Source organism: Loxodonta africana, chromosome 19 (genome assembly GCF_030014295.1).
Source record: "Loxodonta africana isolate mLoxAfr1 chromosome 19, mLoxAfr1.hap2, whole genome shotgun sequence".
In the NCBI taxonomy this organism is placed as follows: Eukaryota; Metazoa; Chordata; class Mammalia; order Proboscidea; family Elephantidae; genus Loxodonta; species Loxodonta africana.
This window is the reverse complement of record NC_087360.1, coordinates 14,674,611-14,693,486: the sequence shown is the minus strand read 5'-3', so window position 1 is coordinate 14,693,486 and position 18,876 is coordinate 14,674,611. Positions and strand designations below refer to the sequence as shown.

The 18,876-nt window shown below is 49.7% G+C and overlaps 1 protein-coding gene across 1 annotated transcript in view; it reads left to right on the top strand.

Annotated features, from left to right (window-relative positions):
* Window positions 1-18,876, top strand: part of TESC (tescalcin) — a 63,188-nt gene that overhangs the window by 25,105 nt on the left and 19,207 nt on the right. Inside the window, 1 exon segment of the mRNA XM_023559463.2 lies at window positions 16,362-16,442. Within this exon segment, the coding sequence (XP_023415231.1) occupies window positions 16,362-16,442 (81 nt within the window).

The following is an 18,876-nucleotide window of genomic DNA, read 5'->3' as shown; positions in this document are numbered from 1 at the left end:
CTCTTATTAACATCTCGCTATAGTGTGATACGCTTCTTGTAACTAAAGAGCCAGTATTGATATTATTAACCAAAGTCCAGAGTTTACACTAGGGTTCATTCTTTGTATGGCATAGTTTTATGGGTTTTGAAAGCTGCAAAAGGTCATGTGTCAGCCATTACAGTCTCGTACAGAATAGTTTCACTGCCCTAAAAATTTCCCTGTGGTCCACCTCTTCGTCCCTCTCTCCCTCCTCCACCCTCAGCCCCTGGCAACCACTGATATTTTTAGCATCTCCATAGTTGTGCCTTTTCCAGAATGTCCTATAGTTGGAATCATACAGCGTGGAGCCTTTTCAGACTGATTTCTTTCATTTGACAGTGTGCACTTAAAGTTCTTCCATGTCTTTTTGTGGCTTGATAGCTCATTTGTTTTAATCACTGAATAATATTCCATTGTATGAGTGTACCACAGTCCATTTATCTATTGAAGGACATCTTGGTTGCTTCCAGTTTGGGGCAGTTATGGAGAAAGCTGCTATAAATATTCATGTGCAGGTTTTTGTGTGGACGGAGCCACACAAAACCACCTAACCACCAGAGTAGAGCCATTAGTGGTTTATAACTAAAATAACCAAAGCCATTGCCATGGAGTTGGTTCTGACTCATAGCAACCCCATGTGTGACAGAGTAGAACTGTGCTCCATAGGATTTTCTTGGCTGTAACCTTTACAAAAGCAGATCTCCAGGCCTTTCTTCCCTGAGGCCATTGGATGAGTTTGGACCCCCAGCCTTTATATTAGTAGATGCGCACAAACCATTTGCTTCACTCAGGAACCTGTAGTAACCTGTAGCTGTTTTAATTCTTCTGGCCTTGTCTGACAAAAGATGTTCTCAAACAGGAGGGAAAGAGCTACGTCTCCTTCTACTGGGACCAGGAAATTCTAGCTAGAGAGAAGAGAAGGGGAGGGAAGGAAGAGTCCCTCTTCCCCTTACCTGACCCTGATTTGCTATAAGCTATCGTTGGGCACACAAAGATGAATCTCCTGAAAGGCAGCTGGATTCAGGCACTCAGTCAAGACTCTGTTTCTTTCCTCTGCTCCCTCCAGTTTAGTTCCATCCTCAGGCAAGAAGGCAGGTGGACAGCAACCTCAAGTTTCTGTGAAGAGAAATAGACATCCTACATTGTGTTTTTAAAGTTGATCAGGGCCCTTGGTGAGGATGGACTACAGTGCTTTTTAAACCTGAGTGTGCTACACGAATTGTCTGGGGAGTCTTATTGAAACACAGGGTTTGATTCAGCAGCACCAGGGTGGGGCACTGGACTCTGCATTACCAGCAAGCACCAAGTGTCAAGCATGCTGCAGGTCCACAGGCCTCGTGAGGCCCCAGGGTGGCGAGCACAGAACCTGGAGCGCAGCAGTGCCCAGCAAATGCCCCTGCCTTCCTGCCTCCAGTACTTAGTAAGCCCTGAGCATACCCAGCCCCCCTCCACCTGGCCTCAGGCGTCTCTCCCCATGACAGGCATTTCCAACCTCCTCTGCTCTCCTCAGACCTGTGGTCCTCCCACCTTACTTCCACATCTCAGCCTGACTAAATCCAGGGCATCTTTAGGTCTCAGCAGAAACCGTGCTTCTTTAGAGAAGTCTGCCTTGACCCTGTAACTGACCAGAGCACCCTTACTGGCCCCAGTTCCCCTTAATGTTTTGCCCTGGTAGCAGTCCAGGAAACCCTGGTGGCATAGTGGTTAAGTGCTATGGCTGCTAACCAAAGGGTCGGCAGTTCAAATCCACCAGGCGCTCCTTGGAAACTCTATGGGACAGTTCTACTCTGTCCTATAGGGTCACTACGAGTCGGAATCAACTCGATGGCACTGGGTTAGCAGTCCTAGTGATTGTTGCCCCATAAGGTGATTTCAGCATTTGTGGACCCAGGAGGTCTCTCAGCACTGAGCCCGGCATGCAGTAGGTTCTCTGGGGTTGGATGCGTGCAGGCCTCTCCTCGTGCAGGCGCTGAGGGGCCTGAGCTCAGGAGCTCTGTGCTGGTGACGCCTGGCTCCCACTTCCCAGTCTGCACAGGCTGGGCCCAGAGCCTACCGCTGGGGGAAGCGCCTGCTTGGCTTCCAGGCAGCATCCGGGCTGGCGTTTTGCAGGTGATAGAGTGTGCCTGATCTGTGGTGGGTGGGTGGGGGCTGCATGAGGGGGACGTGAGGCCCCCGCGTGTCGGCCCTGCTGCCTCCACAGTGACAACAGATGGAGAGAAGCTGGGCTCAGGTGGCTCATTACATGTTGTTGTTAGCTGTCCTCAAGTCGGCCCCAACTCATGGCGGCCCTATGCACAACGGAACAAAACGCTGCCTGGCCCTGCACCATCCCCGTGATCGGTTGCGGATTGGACAATATTATGTTGTCATCCATAGTGTTTTTGTTGGCTAATTTTCAGAAGTAGATTGCCCGGCCTTTCTTCCTAGTCCAGCCTAGTCTGGAAGCTCCACTGAAACCTGTTCAGCATCATAGCAACGCGCAAGCCTCCACTGACAGATGGGTAGTGGCTGCACCTGAGGTGCACTGGCTGGGAATCGAACCCAGGTCTCTAATGCTCTGCCTGTCAATATCATCAGTCGTCCTGGGCCCTTTGTTAGTAGGTGCTGCAGCAGCTTGGGTGTGAATTAAGTGTGTGGTGGTTGATTTTTCCCTCCCACTTAGTTTGGCCCTGCTCCTGTCCCAACAACCCCACCCAGCACCGCTGCCTCTGCATCACCTTTGCCACACCTGCCATTGCAGAAGCCTGGATGTGTCTGCTTGACAGGTTGTGAAAAAGACCCAGGGAACAGCCCTGCTTACGAGCCACAGTGGCTCCCCAGGGCACTCAAGGTCTTAGCCATGATCTTCAGCTGGAGCTGACAAAGACCTTCAGAATGGTTGCTGTCTTGTCGAGGTCTGAATTAGATGTCACCTCCTCCAAGACAGCTCTCCTGGCCCCTGCACCACCATGGCCGCCTCCTGGGGGTGCCCCCACTCAACATTTATAGCAATGAATTGCAACTGCCCCCTTCCCCATCAGACTGTCAGCCCCTTGAGGGCAGAAACTGGGTTTGTCTCTTTCTCTGTGGCCCAAGTGCTGAGTCTGGGGCTTGTAACATAGTTGATCCTCTGGGAATAGTTGAATGAATGAGTGAATGAATTAATGATCAAGCAAGAGATCAAGGGAGTGTGTTTGACTATAGTGACTAGGAAGGACAGTTCTTTATAATCCATACAGCAGCGTATACATGAGATCTGTTGTTCCTGATAGTTCTTCCTTCAGGACCCTTCAGAGGGTTTATGGATTCCAAGTAAAAGAACTTATCGTGGGGCCTGGCCCGTAGGAGGTGTTCACAAATACAAGTGCTGTTATTTGAGAACTTTCTGTGCGCTGGGCACTGCTCACGGTTTCTTTCTCACGGTGCCTACTGCATCCAAGTCAGTGAGGGCTTTGCTTGTCCAGATTCTGCAGCCTTATAAAACCGCACAGGAAAGTGTGACAGGAGCACTCGTTCTCCCCATTTTTCTGCTGGGGAAATAAGGCTCAGAGAGGCTATGTGCTTGCCTCTGGGTCACACAGCTAATAAGCGGATAAGCTTGGATTTGAACTCGATGCCGTGGCTCCAGGCTTCTTGCTCTTCTTTGCTGAGGTCCTGCTGTCCGGAAGCCGAAGTGGCCATGTCCTCCAAGGACCTCAGGGTCCCGTCTTTGCAGTCTAAGGGCCCTCCACCCTTCGTGCCCCAGAGGAGTGGTGTTATAATTGCTGTCACTGCAGCCCCAGCCCGTCAGTGCTGCCTTGAAGCCACTGCTGTGAGGTTAGCGTCAGCTGCAGGCAGTAACAGCCCACCAGGCACTCAGGAAGGAGGTGACTGACCACGGCCTCTTATGTAACCGGGCCTGCAGGAAGGGCCTCCTCCCAGCCTCCAGGAACCGCTTTGCCTAGTCCTCCACACTTGAGGGCCTGCAGAAGGGTGAATCGTTCCTGCTTATCCTCCCAATGCATAGGGGCTCCCATTCCTGGGCTGGGCTCTGGTCTCCAATGCCATCCCCATTCTGCCAGGGACTTCCTATGTGGCCCCAGGCCAGGCCACCAACCTGTCTGATTTCCAGGCACATCAAGGAGTGTGGTGTGATGCATCATTTTTATATGGCCTTTCTAGCCATGACCTTGTAACTCTCACCAAATGATTGGGTGGGACTATGCAAATAAGGTGCCTGTGGCCCATCAAGGGAATTGGACAGCTTGCTAATAATGCAGATATGTGCGTGGCACTCTTGTAGGGGTGGGACCGTGCAAATAAGGTGTATGGAACCCTAACAAGGGGATTGGTAGTTTTGGCATCCTGCTAGGCTTAAAAGAGCTGATTCCAGAGCAGAGTGGGGACCTCGCTACCGCTAAACAGAAGAGAGGAACAGAGCACATCCTTTGGACCTGCGGCTCCTGCTCTGAGAACCTCCTAGACTCAGGAGACAAGGTTGTAATACCGGCAACAGTGCGGTATGGCAAGAAGCAGCAGCAGAGAAATGGCAGCACCAGAACCAGGAGTCCAGCACAAGACGGCACAACGGGCTTCCTGGGCCATGGGACCAGGTGGTTACAGTGGGTGTACCAACCCATGGAGTAAGAGAGCTGAGCACTTTCCAGCTGAGGCTTCCTGGTCAGGTGGGATGCCTCCAAATACTTACTGGAAGAGCTGAAGAGCTTTGTAGCACTTGCCTGAGCAGGGCATAGGCTGGGCCAAGGGGCCAAGGGCCAGAGAGAAGCCTGCCTGCAGGCACGGCTGAGAAGAGGCTGTCCTGATTGAAGACCTGTATCCCCCTGAGTCCTTCCTGATCCTGAATTGTAACCTGTTACTTCCCTAATGAACCCCGTAGCTGTGAGTATGGTCTGTGAGTTCTGTGTGGCCATTGCAATGAATTACGGAACCCAGAAGAGAAGTTGAGGGGGCCGTGGGAGGGACGGCTGGTGTCAGAACTGGTAAAAACGTTGGAGGCTGGAGGCACGTCTGACTTCCACCTCCTGGGAATCAGCCTCGGGCTCTCTCCTTCGCCTTGTGAACTCAGACAAGGAGGTCAGATGCCTCCGCCACGCCATTTTCACAAGGGGGCTGTCCGGGGAGCCCTGGGCTTTGCTGGGATTTCCAAGTGTAAAAAGGATTCAGTTTTTCAGCGGTTAGAAGCTTCTTCCAGAAAGCTGGTTTACTTGTGGGGAAGCCTCGCTCCCGTGAGAAAGGTGCGGACCCAGGTCCCCCAGAGCAAGGCCCCCCACCCTGTCTGTGATGGATATGCGGGTGACGTCCTTCTGCGCCTCTCTCTCAGACGGCCATGGTGCCCGTGAGCTTATTAGGATCCCACAAGGTGACTTTTGAATGCCTGGGGTGTAAAAGGCCCGTAGAAGGAACCATTCAAACTTGGGGCTATATATAAAGAGCAATGAGGTTTGTAAGTTGCATTTTAACATTTAAAGACTTGCGTTTCTGAATTTATAGGTATAATAAATTTGAATCTGTCATTGATGGGTCCATCAAGTCGATTGCGACTCATAGCAACGCCATGTGACAGAATAGAACGACCCAATAGGCTGTCATCTTTATGGGCGATCACCAGGTCTCTTCTCCTGGAGCCACTGATGGGTTTGAACCATCGACCTTCCAGTTAGCCGCCAAGCGCTTAACCATTGCGCCACCAGGGCTCTTTAAATCCAATCTAGCTTTTAAAAACCCCACACGATTAAAAGCGACTGAAGTTGTTTTTTGCTCTGTTTAACCCACCATTTCTTACATGTGTTCGGCTTGTTCCCCTTTCTTTTCAGAAAATGTCTGAGGGGTGGTTTACCCTGAGGCTTTTGTAGCCAGTGCTTCAGGGCCCACATCTGCCTGGGTCCCTGATAAGGCCCAGTACTGGCTTTTTGTTTCAGTTTTTATTCATAATGTCATGGTTCTTCAAGAAAACCCAGAAAACCAAACCCATTGCCTTCGAGTCAATTCCAAATCATAGCAACCCTATAGGACAGAGTAGAACTGCCCCATAGGGTTTCCAAGGAGTGGCTGGTGGATTTAAACTGCCAACTTTTCGGTTAGCAGCCAGGCTTTTAACCACTACACCACCAGGGCTCCTTTCTTCAAGAGGGCCCCCCAAATTATATATACTTCCAAACCTGGATCTGCCCAGACCACAAAGCACTGAGTTCTGCAGCCCCTTGGCAAAACGCTTGAGTAGCAGATATTTGCTTAGCCCATTTATTGAGCACCTGCTACACAGACATCCTTCCCTGTCCTCAGGTGCCTGTCTTCCAGCAGGGGAGACACTCTGTAAGTAGACAAATTGAAAGGCACTATTTTAGACAAGGGGAGTGGTGGCTCAGTGGTAGAATTCTCACCTTCCATGCAGGAGACCTAGGTTCGATTCCCAGCCAGTGCACCCCATGCACAGCCACCACCCTTCTGTCATCGAGGGCTTGCATGTTATTGTGACACTGAGCAGGTTTCAGTGGCGCTTCTGGAGTAAGATGGACTAGGAAGAGAGGCCTGGAGATCTACTTCCGAAAATCAGCCGATGAAAACCCTATAAATGACAATGATGTGATTGACAGCTGGTCATGGGGATGGGGCAGGACCGGGCAGCATTCTGTTCCATTGTGCACGGGGTCGCCATGAGTGGGGGCAGACCGTGCAGCATCTAGCAACGACAACGATTTCAGGTAGTGAGGAAAATCCCCTAATGACTTCTTGCAATTTTTCTTTCTTTCGTTGGAGCACTTAACTGGTGAATGCCTTAAACAGCAACTTTTTACTTCCTGATAGCACTCTGGCAGGCTTACAAACACCCAGAAGCAGGCCTTATGGAATACTTCAAATGTACTTACACAGGCCGTTAGGAAGGCCGATTAGATACAGCCGTGTTACAGACATATTTTTAGACTCATCAAGCCATCGAATGTGGAGTGATCCTCTGATAAGCATAGCCACAGACATACCTGGGGAAGGAGAAGGACGCTGTGTTCCTTCCTAAATGCCACCAGAGTGGAGGGTGACATCTTGATTGGCCACACAACAAGGTGCCAGCAAAAAGTAACCCCGGATCCTGTTCGCTTTATTTGCTGGTGACCATAGCTTTGTTGTGGTGGGTGTTAGCACGGGGTCACAGTGTCACTGGAAGCCCCAGCTGCCGCCAGCTGAGGGCTAACATATGCCAGGCACTGGAGTAGATATTTGCCTGCGTGGTCTCAAAGGTCTAAGAACCTCCTGAGGCTCACAGGATTATCCCCATTTTACAGATTAAGAAACTGAGGCAAAAGAGGTTAAGGTCACAAACGAGGGCTGGGCTTTGAAACCAGAGCTCTCTGACTGCAGAGACAGAGCCCAGAACCACCGCAAAGATAACACTTTTCTCCAGAATTTAATGCAACCTTGACACTTTGCTTTTAATCTGTGAAATAGCTCAGCATTGACAATTTTTTTAAAGTACCCACAGCAGTGATGAGCCGAGGCCCTGCTTAGCCCTCAGGCTGTTCCACCATCGATAGGGTTAAGGAGACCTTGCTTTCAAGCCTCAGCTAAGATGGTAGCGAATTATGTAAAAAAGGTAAACCTGTAGTTGCTTGAAAAACTGCTCAGAAAAAGCCAGCGTGAGGCGGCTGGGGCTCTCACAGCCCAGGAAGTGATGGGGGGAAGAGCCACAGAGGAGTAGTAGACTGGATGTGAAAGTATTTAGAGGCGGCACTGAAGCAGGAAGACGCTTCTGTGTGTCGCAGGTTTCTTAGTGGGCACTCATAGATAAACATTTTTACAGGGATTTCTTTCCCAGGATGTTTAATACTGAAGCATTCCTCGTTGGGGGGCAGTGGCGGTTCAGTGGGAGAACTCTCGCCTTCATTTGGGAGACCCCTGTTTGATTCCTGGCCAACGCACCCCATGTGCACCCGCGACCCACCTGTTGCTGGAGGCTTGCGTGTTGCTCTGAGGCTGAACAGGCTTCAGTGAAACTTCAGACTAAGACAGACTAGGAAGAAAGGCCTGGAGATCTACTTTCAAAAACCAGTCGTGAAAGATCACCGTGGTTTGATTTCAACCAGTCATGGGACTGGGCAGCATTTGTTGTGTGTGGGGTCACTGTGAGTCGGAGGCCAACCCAGAGGGAGCCGATAGCAGTCTTTGCTTACAACAAATAGACCTGGAAATCTTCTCTAGGGGGGTGCTAGCACTGAGGTTCATGATAAATGAGGCAGATGAGGTCCCCTTCGTCCCCATGGCGACGTCTATTCTACTGTGTGTTAGCAGACTGCGGGGGGAGGCGGGTGGAACCAGATGGGAAATGGGCAGCAGGGTTGCGTCCTTAAGGGCATGTTTGGAGGAGAGGGACTATGGGCTAGGGTGGTTGGGGAAGGTGCCTCTGAGGAGATCCCATTAGAGCTGAGACCTGAATGGAGAGAAGGCAGGACGCCCCAGGCAGAGAAAATGGCAGGTGCAAAGGCTCAGGGATGGGGCCAAGCTCTGTAGCCATGTGGCCAGGGTGCAGTGAGGGCAGGTAGGTGGTGGGAGAAGGTTGGAGAGTTGGGGATAGATGTCAGAAGGTCGTCTTAGCCTCAACAAGGCCTTGGACTTCCCCTTTTCCTTGAAAAAAAGGATTCATGGCTGAAAACACCACCTGTTTGTTAACTCCCAAATGCACGCCTCAGGCCAGGACCTCCACCCTGAGCTCCAGACTCCATGTGACACCGGAAGGCATCTTACACTTGCCAGGTCCCTCACCGAGCCCCAGTCTTCCTCCCTTTCCAGTAAAAGGCAGCCTCAGCCTTCCAGGTGCTCAGCCCAGGCATTGTGGCTCCTCCCTTTGTCCAGTTCACCCACCTTCAAATTGAATCCAAAATTTGCTCCTCCTCCCCCGTTCCGCTGCTCCTCTGGGTCCAGGCAGCCATTGTCTCTCCCTGGCTTATTTCAGTAGTCTGCTCCCTGGAGCTCCTGCTTCTCTTCTCAATGCCCCCCCTCCCCCCGCCCAGCCACCCCAGTCTAAAAACCAGTTACCTTGGAGTCACCTCCAAATCATGGTGACCCCCATGTGTGTCAGAGCAGAACCCTGCTCCACAGGGTTCTCAGTGGCTGATTTTTCAGAAGTAGATTGCCATGCTTTTTTTCTGAGGCACCTCTGGGTGTACTTGAACCTCCAACCTTTCAGTCAGCAGCCGAGTGTGTTAACTGTGCACCACCCAGGGATCTCTTCCTACAGTCTGGACTCACGGTAGCGCACAGGGGTAGTCCTGTGAAAATGTCACTTCTCTGCTCAGAACTTCCTGTCTTGCTGAGTGAAAGTCAAAGCTGCTGAGGCTGTTCTGTGGCCAGCAGATCCCTGCGCGATCCGGCCCCCTGTTACCTCGCCAACCTCTTCGACCAGTCTCCCCTTGCTCGTCCTGCTCCAGACACATCGGCTGTCCCGCCACTTCCTGCCTCAGAGCCTCAGCACTCACCGTTCCTGCTTTCCAGAATGCCTTTCCCCTGAATCAGGGTCGCTCAGCCTCGGTTGGCACTCTTGACGTTTGCAGCTGGACCATTCTTTGTTGTGGGGGGCTGCCCTGCACGCGGTAGGATGTTAAGCAGCATCCCTGGTCTCTACCCACTAGATGCCAGTAGTACCTCCACTTGTAGTTATGACATCCAAAAAGGACAGTGGACATTGGCAGTTGTCCCCTGGGGTTGGGAATCACTGCCCTCAGCTCCTTCAGGTCTTTGCTCAAATGTCAACTCCTCCTCAACGCTTTCCCCTACCACCTGATTTAAACTTGTACCCAGCCCCGTGTGGCCTCTATCCCCTTTCTCTGGCTGAGCTTTCCTTCAGAGTACTTATCGCTGCCCAACACACCCTATTTTACTTCTTTATTGTGTTTACACACATACACACACACCAGAAATCAACTAGGTACCATTATGTGTCTGTCTGGTTCCCTGCGGTAGCCAGCACCTAGACCGGTGCCTGGCACATAGTAGGTGTTCACATGCTAGTTGCTGAGTGGCTCTCACTGTGATAAGTAAGTTACAGGTAGTAGGGGTGGGGGAAGGCAGGGCCCAGGCGTGGACCAGCTCCAGGAGAAGGTGAGGAGGCAGGGGCTGAGGAGGGCTGACATTGGTGATGCTGCCCCGGCTTTGGGAAGAGCCACTGAGAAGAATTGACGCCTTTGAATTGTGGTGTTGGTGAAGAATATTGAATATACCGTGGACTGCCAAAAGAACGAACAAATCTGTCTTGGAAGAACAGCCAGAACACTCCTTAGAAGCAAGGATGGCGGGACTGTGTTTTACATACTTTGGACATGTTGTCAGGAGGGATCCGTCCCTAGAGAAGGGCGTCATGCTTGGCACAGTATAGGGTCAGCAGAAAAGTGGAAGACCCTCAACGAGGTGGATTGACACCGTGGTTGCAACATTGAGCTCAAGCATAGCAACGATTGTAAGGATGGCTCAGGACGGGGCAGTGTTTCGTTCTGTTGTGCATAGGGTCGCTATGAGTCAGAACCGACTCGACGGCACCTAACAACAACAACATTTGTGTGGGAGAAGGGGACAGGTCTTTCCGGGCTGGTGGAAGGGAGAAATGCCTGATGTGTTTGGGGAATTCCAAGAAAGTTTGAAACACTTGGCGATGCAGAGGACAGCACGTCTCAAACCTGAACGTGTACATGGATCCTCTGGGGATGGTGTTAAATTCAGGTTCCGATGCTGTGGGTCTGGGGCAGGGCCCGAGGGTCTGCATTTCTAACAAGCCCCCCGGAGATGCTGAAGCTGCTGGTCCAGGGACCACACTTTGAGTAGCTTGGTGTCGCCTGGGAAGACACATCCTAAATGAGACCTGGTCCCTGTCTTCAGGTGTCCCATGGAGCCTCAGTTTCCCCAGCGTTTAATACATCATCACCCCCATGTGGGAAACATATGCTGAGCAGTGAGGGCCTATAAAGGTAAGTGTGGACAGGGGGTCTGGGGAAGCCGAGTAGGCTGCCCCGGGGAGAGAAGACGGGAGGGTGTGGATCCTGGACCAGCAGAGAGAAGGGAGGCAGAATGCTAGACTAAGCCAGCAGCTGGAGCTCCGAACCTGGGGCCTTGCGGAACTCTCAACTTTGAGGTCGGTAAGCCTTGTGGTGCAGAGCCCTAGGCATGAAGCACCCAGAGAGCACTTTGCTTTTGGGCCGAGCCTCAGAAGCAGCTGTGTGATTGTGACTGTCACCTCCACTCTCTGGACCTCGCTGTCTTGTCTGTAAAATGAGGATCTTTGGTGCCACTGCCCGTGGGTGTGGGGATGATTGAAGGTGGCAGTGCCTGCAGAGTGTTGACACAACAGCCTGGCACAGTGACTCAGGATGGGAGGGGAATTTTCCACCGCCCAGAGCTCAGGCTCCCCTGGGTGGAGGTGTGGGCCTTGTTGGCCCCAGAGCTCTCCTGGGCAGACACCCCTCCTTGCAGGTCCCCAGGCAGCGACCTGCCCTGGCCCTGCCCTCCTGGTGAAGCAGGCCCTTTCCCAGTTCCTATGGCTGCTGCCTGGATTCCAGGCCAAGCCGGTTCAACCAGCCCAGGGGACCCCTGGGGAAGGGTGGGAAGGAAGGGAAATAAGACCAAAACCAGCATTTCCTGGTTAGTCTGCTCAAGGCCTGTGCTCTGGTCCTTGAAGAGGGAGGTTGGCAGAGTCGGAGTATCACCCAGAACCACAGAGGAAGACCTAACTCTCATGATCAACTGACTACCTATGCTAGTCACAGTAAGTTCCTTCACCTCTCTGCCTCAGTCTCCTCACCTTTAAAATGGGAATGATAGCAGTACCTACCTCATAGGGTTGTCGTGAGCATGAAATCATAGTGTAAAGCTCTCAGGATAGCCTTTGACACCTTGGAGATGGAGAGAAGGTTGCACTATTATTATTACAGTGCTAGTGTTACTACTGCTGCTGCGGTTATTACTATTATTATCATTGAAAATTCAGTGTCACTGTGTGTCAGGCAGTACGCTAAACACCTTACATGGGTTTATCTCATCCTCTCATTAACCCCGTGATACACCTGTTGCTCTTGAGTCAATTCCAACTCATGGTGACCCCGTGTGCATCACAGTGGAACTGTGTTCCGTGAAATTTTCAATGGCTGATTTTCATAAGTAGATTGCCAGGCCTTTTTTCCGAGGTGCCTCTGGGTGGACTCAAATCGCCAACCTTTCAGTTAGCAGCGGAGCAGATTAACCATTTGTACCTCTCAGAGACTCCATGATACGACCTGGGTATTTCAGCCATCCCCAGTTTACAGATGAGAAATTGAGGCTTGGAGAGGCCTGTCGTTACTCTTCACCAAGCACCATGCTAAGTATGTCACAGATTTATCTCGCATAATCCATGTAACAGCCCTGTAAGTTGCCTGTTTCCAGAAACAAACAGGCTCAATGAGGCAAAGAGGCAAAGTCACTTGCCCCAGGCAGCAGAGCCGGAGTAGAGGCCAGATCTGACCCACAACCTGTGCCTTTCACCCTGCGGTGAGTGTTGTCGTGCCCACTTCACAGATGAAGAAACTGAGGCTGACAGAGGGTTAGCAGAAGCCAAGACCCCCTGCCCGTGAAAGCCTGAGAGGTTTGGGGTCTCACATGCTAATGAGCCACTTAGCGGAGAGTTACCTGCTTTCCTTTTTCACGCTCCACACGGCCTCTTTCTCCAAATTTTTTTTGCTAAATTTCTAGAATTTAGCAAATGGATCTCTGCTCAGCCTGGAAGAGCAGGGCAGCTTGGTGTCAGAGTTAAGAACTTGGCTTTGCCTGGCCTGGGTTCAAATTCTGACCCTCTCCCCATGCCTGTGGGTGACCTTTGGCTGGTCACTGTCACTTAACCTGTCTATGCCATTCTCCTCACCTGTATGTCGGGGATAAAGTCCTTTGCGCCATAAATATCAGCTGCAGCTCTTACAGTCATCCAATCACGATTTTAGAGAATTCCATCTTCTCTCTTGGTAATCTTGACTTGTTCCAGTTCAGGGGGCTCTGGTCTTTCTGATCTTTTTCTCTTGTGGTTGCCTCCCACTGACGAGGAGAGATGGGAGGCCAGCCATATAATTCTAGTACAGTGGGGAATATGCGTGCATAAAGAAAAATGCATGTGTGCTAAGTGAGATGAAACCTCAACAGACTCAACACACCTGCAAACCCAGCACCCAGATCAAGAGCAGAACATTCCAGGCCCCCAGAAATCCCCCATACTTCCTCCCAGTCATCACCCTGCAAGGACAGTTAGCTGCAGTCTTCTAACTGCATAGATTAGCTTGGGCAGTATTTTTGTTCTTTACGTAAATGACTCACAGCGCACTGATCCTTGGATTTTTTGTGAGAGTTTAAGGAAATATTTTTATAATAGCTATATTGAAATATAATTAATGTACAATGCAATTCACCCATATAAAGTATACCTCAATTTTAGAACATTTTCATCCCCCCCAAAAGACACTCTATACCTTTTAGCCTTTAACACCCCAATTCCCCATCCCCTCTAACCTGTGGACAACCACTAATCTACTTTCTCTCCCCATGCATTTGCCTATTCTAGATATTTCATCCAAGCGGGATGGTACAGTATCTGTCCTTTTGTGTCTGGCTTATTTCACTTAACAAAGCTTTTGAGGTTCACCCATGTCGTAGCATGTATCAAGACTTCACTGCTTTTTACGGCTGAATAACACTCCTTTGCACGAGTATACCACATCTTATTATCCACTCGTCAGTTGAGGGAAATTTGGACTATTTTTACTTTTGGGCACTTACGTTGTTTATGTTGTTAGTTGCCAGTGAGTTGGCTCCAGCTCAAATGCTGGCTGGTCCTGTGCCATCTTCATGACGGGTGGCGTGTTTGAGTCCATTGTTGTGGCCACTGTGTATTTGGAGCGTCTTCCAACGTAGGGGGCTTACCTCCCAGCACTATATCGAACATTACTCTGTTGTGATCCATACATAGTATTTTCATCGGCTAATTTTTGGAAATAGAGTGCCAGGCCTTTCTAGTCTGGCAGCTCTGCCGAAAACTGTCCACCGTGGGTGACCCTGCTGGTATCTGAAATACCAGTGGCACAGCATCAAGCATCGCAATGACATACAAGTCACCGTAGTACAACAGACTGACAGATGAGTGGTAGTTGGCAATGTTTTTTTAGCATTTTTACTTCTTAAACAATAGACTCCTTTCCTCAAATATAATCTGGTGAGAAACCCCACTCCATAAAACAGATCAAAGTGAACTGCTGTGGGCCTCACACCTACCCCAGCCCCTCTGGGGAACATTAGAATTGTGCAGGTTCCAACCATCAACATGCAGGTTGTGGCAGGTGAAGGGCAGGTGCGTGGATCCCAAAGATAAATTGCTCCCCCCCCCACCCTCGCATTTAGAATAGAAACCCAGCTGTTCCCAGCTTTGCCCCAGGCCAGCTGTCCTGAGCGGGCCACCTTCTCTGGAGCTGGGCTCTCAAGGATCTGAGGTGTTGGTGCCCGCTGGCGCCAGCTCTCGTGTTTGGCCAGACGCCACGAGAAAGCCAGGCCAGGGGTGAGGGTGGGAGAGAGAAGCAGCAGCCAGCGCAGGGGGAAGAGACACGGAGGAAGCCAGGATTGGGACCAGGCTTCTGCTTCTCTTGGGCCTCAGCTTCCTCATCTGTGTTGTGGGGGAAGGGCAAAGCACTGCGTTTAGAGAACCTTAAGTTCATAGTGTGTGATTCTGTGTAGACAAGACACGTTGGGTAGCTCTTCCCTCTTTCCCAGCACTGGCTGGCTGTGGTTTTGAGTCCCAAGTGCTGATGAACATCCCACAGCCCTCCCCCTATTTTCCATGCTGGAAGTTCTATTTTAAGTCATTTGACTTCCTTGCATCTCTCCCTCCTGGGCACGCTTGTTGGTTCCTCAAGATTACCAACCTGTGGTCTGGGCCCCTTCCAAGGCTACTGCTGTTGAAGTCCTTGGACCAGAAGAAAAAGGTGAGCAGGAAACAGATTCTGAGAACAAAGGACAACCTTATGTGGGAAGGTCAAGGGAGAAGGGCAGGCAGGTAAGGAGTCCACCTAGACTCAGTACCTCCCAAACCTACAGCCCCTGGGAGCCAGCAACATGGGCCCAGCTGCAAGGTGTCTGTGAAAGGCAGCCACTCCTTCCCCAAGCCAGCATCTTACTCTTTCTCTTATCGTTAAAAGAGCTTTTTTGAAATATAACTCACATACCGTAAAATCTACCCATTTAAAGTGTAAAATTCAATGGTTTTTAGTATCTTTAAAGAATTATTCAAGCATTACCATAATCTAATTTGAGAACACTTTTGCCTAAAAGAAACCCTGTACCCGTTAGCATTCACTCCCATTTTACCCCAGACACTTGTGTGCCATCTAGTTGATTCTGACTCATAGCAACTGTATAGGACCCTACAGGGTAGAACTGCCCCGTAGGGTTTTCTAGGCTGAAATCTTTATGGGATCAGATGGTCAGGTGTTTTCTCCCATGAAGTGGCTACTGGGCTTGAACCACTGGTCTTTTGGTTAGCAGCTAAGCACCTTAACCATTACGCTACCAGAGCTCCTTGCCTAAGCCCTAGGCGACCACTAATCTTTCTTTGTCTATAGATTTGCTGCCTCCTCTAGAGGTTTCATATAAATGGAATCATACAATATGTGTCTTTTTCTGTGTAGCTTCTTTCACTCAGCATAATGTTTTCAGGTTTCGTCCATGCAGCGTGTATGAGTACTTCATTCCTTAATATCCTACTGTATGGATAGACCACATTTTGTATATCCGTTTATCCACTGATGGAAAATTTGGGCTCTCTCTTACTTTTTGGCCATTATGAGTAGTGCTGCTGTGAACATTCGTGTACAAGCTTTTGGGTGGTCATATGTTCTCATTCCTCCTGGGTACATACCTAGGAGTGGCATTGCTGGGTCCTATGGTAATTCAGAGCTTAGCCTTTGGAGGAGCTGCCAAAGTGTGGTCCAAAACTCCATACCAGCATCCTGCTGCTCTCAGTCCAGAGCAGCCAAAGCAAAAATTTCCTTCCCTGGAGTCTCACTGGGCCCCAGGTGGCCTCTGACCCATTGGAATAGGGTACATGTTCCATGTCTCTGCATTTTCCTGGGGATGAATATCCAGTGTGTTGATCAGATTCTTAGAGACATCTTTGAGCTTCCTAAACCTCCCCCGCATAGCATATGAGAGGTGGACAGAGAAATACAACATATTCCAGTCCTTTCTCTAACTCTGAACTATTCCCATGGGACCAGTTAGGGATAAAAATACACTTTGATTAAGCAATGACAGAATCATCTGATGTCTGCTTTCTCTTCTTGCTCTTTTCTCTGGCATTTCTCCTCTTTGGAAACCAGCAAGGAGAACTTCAACAACGTCCCTGACCTAGACCTCAATCCGATCCGATCCAAAATCGTCCGTGCCTTCTTTGACAACAGGTGGGTGCGTTTCCCTGAGACCAGCCTGTGGTGGATGACGTTGTCCTTGTGGGGAATATTTTAGGTTTGTAACTTCTCATGGGAGGAGCCCTGGTGGTACAGTGGTTAAGCTCTCACCTACTAAACTCAAAGGTCGGCAGCTCGAATCCACCCGCCGCTCCATGGGAGAGAGATGTGGCAATCTGCTTCCATAAAGATCACAGCCTTGGAAACCCTATGGGGAAGTTCTACTCTGTCCTGTAGAGTTGCTATGAGTCAGAATCACTTGACAGCAACGAATTTAATTTCTCAAGGTGCCATGTCTTCCACACATCCCTTTAAGTGTAGTGAGATAAGAAGGGCCATGTTGGGGAAAGGTTAAAAGCACAGGTTTGGGCCAGATACTCCTGGATTTGTGGCTGAGTGCCTTTGGGCAGCTTGCTCAATCTCTCTGGGCCTCTGTATTAGTTATCTAAGGCTGCATAACAAATTATGTGAAAATTTAGCAGCTTAAAAGAACACACATTTGTTAAGGGTGTCTGCAGATCATGTATCTGGGTGCAAATTAGGTGGGTCGTCTGGCTCAGGGTCTGAAATTAAGGTGTTAGCTGGGGCTAGGGTTTTATCTGAAGGCTCGACTAGGGGGAGGCTTCCCTTCCAAGCTTGCTCATGTGGCTGTTGACAGGTCTTGGATCCTCACTGGCTCTTGATGGAGCCATGTTGATGGTCACGTTGACCTCCTTACAGAGCTATGTTCAACATGGCGGCTGGCATCCCACAGAGTGAGGAACAGGGGAGAATACCTGAGACAGAAGCAACTGTCTTTTTATTATCCTTTTTGTTGTAGTACAAATATATATAACAAAACGTTTACCACTTCAGCCTTTTTTTTTTACGTGTATAATTCAGTGACGTTAATTACATTCACCATGTTGTACAGCCATCACCATTGTGTGTTCCCAAGTTTTCTCATCACCCTTAACAGAAACTCAGTGCACCTTAAACAATAACTCCCCCTTCCCCTAGTAAACTTGGGTCTCGATGGATTTTCTTGTTCTCGATATTTCACGTAAGTGGGATCATACAGTATTTGTTTTTTTGTGTGTCTGACTTATTTCACTCAGCATTATGTTTTCAGCGTTCATCCATGTTGTAGCACGTATTAGAACTTCATGGCTGAGTAATATTCCGTTGTGATTATCCACCATATTTTGTTTATCTATTCCTCTGTTGATGGACATCTGAGTTGTTTTCACTTTTTGGCTATTATTAATAGCACTGCAGTAAACATTGGTGTACAACTACCTGTTAGCGTCCCTGCTTTCAGGTCTTTTGGGTACATACCTAGGAGTGGAATTGCTGGGTCATACAGTAATTCTATGTTCAACTTTTCTGAGGAACCACCAAACTGTTTTCCACAGTGGCTGTACCATTTTATATTCCCACCAGCAATGATGAGGGTGCCAGTTTCTCCACATCCTCGCCAACACTTGTTATTTTCTGTTTTTCTGATCATTGCCATCCTAGTGGAGGTGAGGTGTTCTCTCATTGTGGTTTTGACTTGCATCTCCCTGGAGAAGGACATCATGCTTGGTAGAGTAGAGGGTCAGCGAGAAAGAGGAAGACCCTCAACGAGATAGGTTGACACAGTGACTGCAACGATGGGCTCAAGCATAACAACAACCGTGAGGATGGCACAGGACTGGGCAGTGTTTTGTTCAGCTCTTTGTAGGGTTGCTAAGAGTCAGAACCGACTCAACGGCACCTAACGACAAGATGTGACTAATGATGCTGAGCATGTTTTCACATGCTTGTTTATTCAGTTGCTTTGCCCACTTTTTGATTAGGTTGTTTGTCTTTTTGTTGTTCGGTTGTAGAATATATTTTTTCTATCTTACATATTCTTTATATATTGTGAATATCATACCCTTATGCAACAACAGCCTTTTTACAACTTACTCTTGGAAGTGGCATCCTCTCACTTTCGCCACGTTCTCTTCATTAGAAGTGGATCACTCGATTCAGCCCACACAGGGGCCTGAGTGCCAGGGGTAGGGAACATCTGGGGTCTTCTTGGAGGCCACCTACCACGCCTGTTTCCTCATTTGTAAATGGAGGCAGTAATGCATCTGCCTCATCAGGTTGCTCGAGGATCCACTGAGATGACACACGCTAAGGTGCTAGTTACTGGCTATACGGTGACCACCCTTGTGTACAGATGGAGAAACTGAGGCACAGCGCACTTATAGGCCTTGGCCCAGAGGCGAAGCCCAGACCAGAGCTCATGTCCCCAAATGTCCAGTGTTGCTTAAATTCAGGCATCGCTAAGGGTCACATAAACCAGAGACTTCATCAGCCTGAGACCAGAAGAGCTAGATGGTGCCTGGCTACCACCGATGACTGCCCTGACGGGGAGCACAGCAGAGAACCCCTGAACAGTGGGATGCAGACCTCA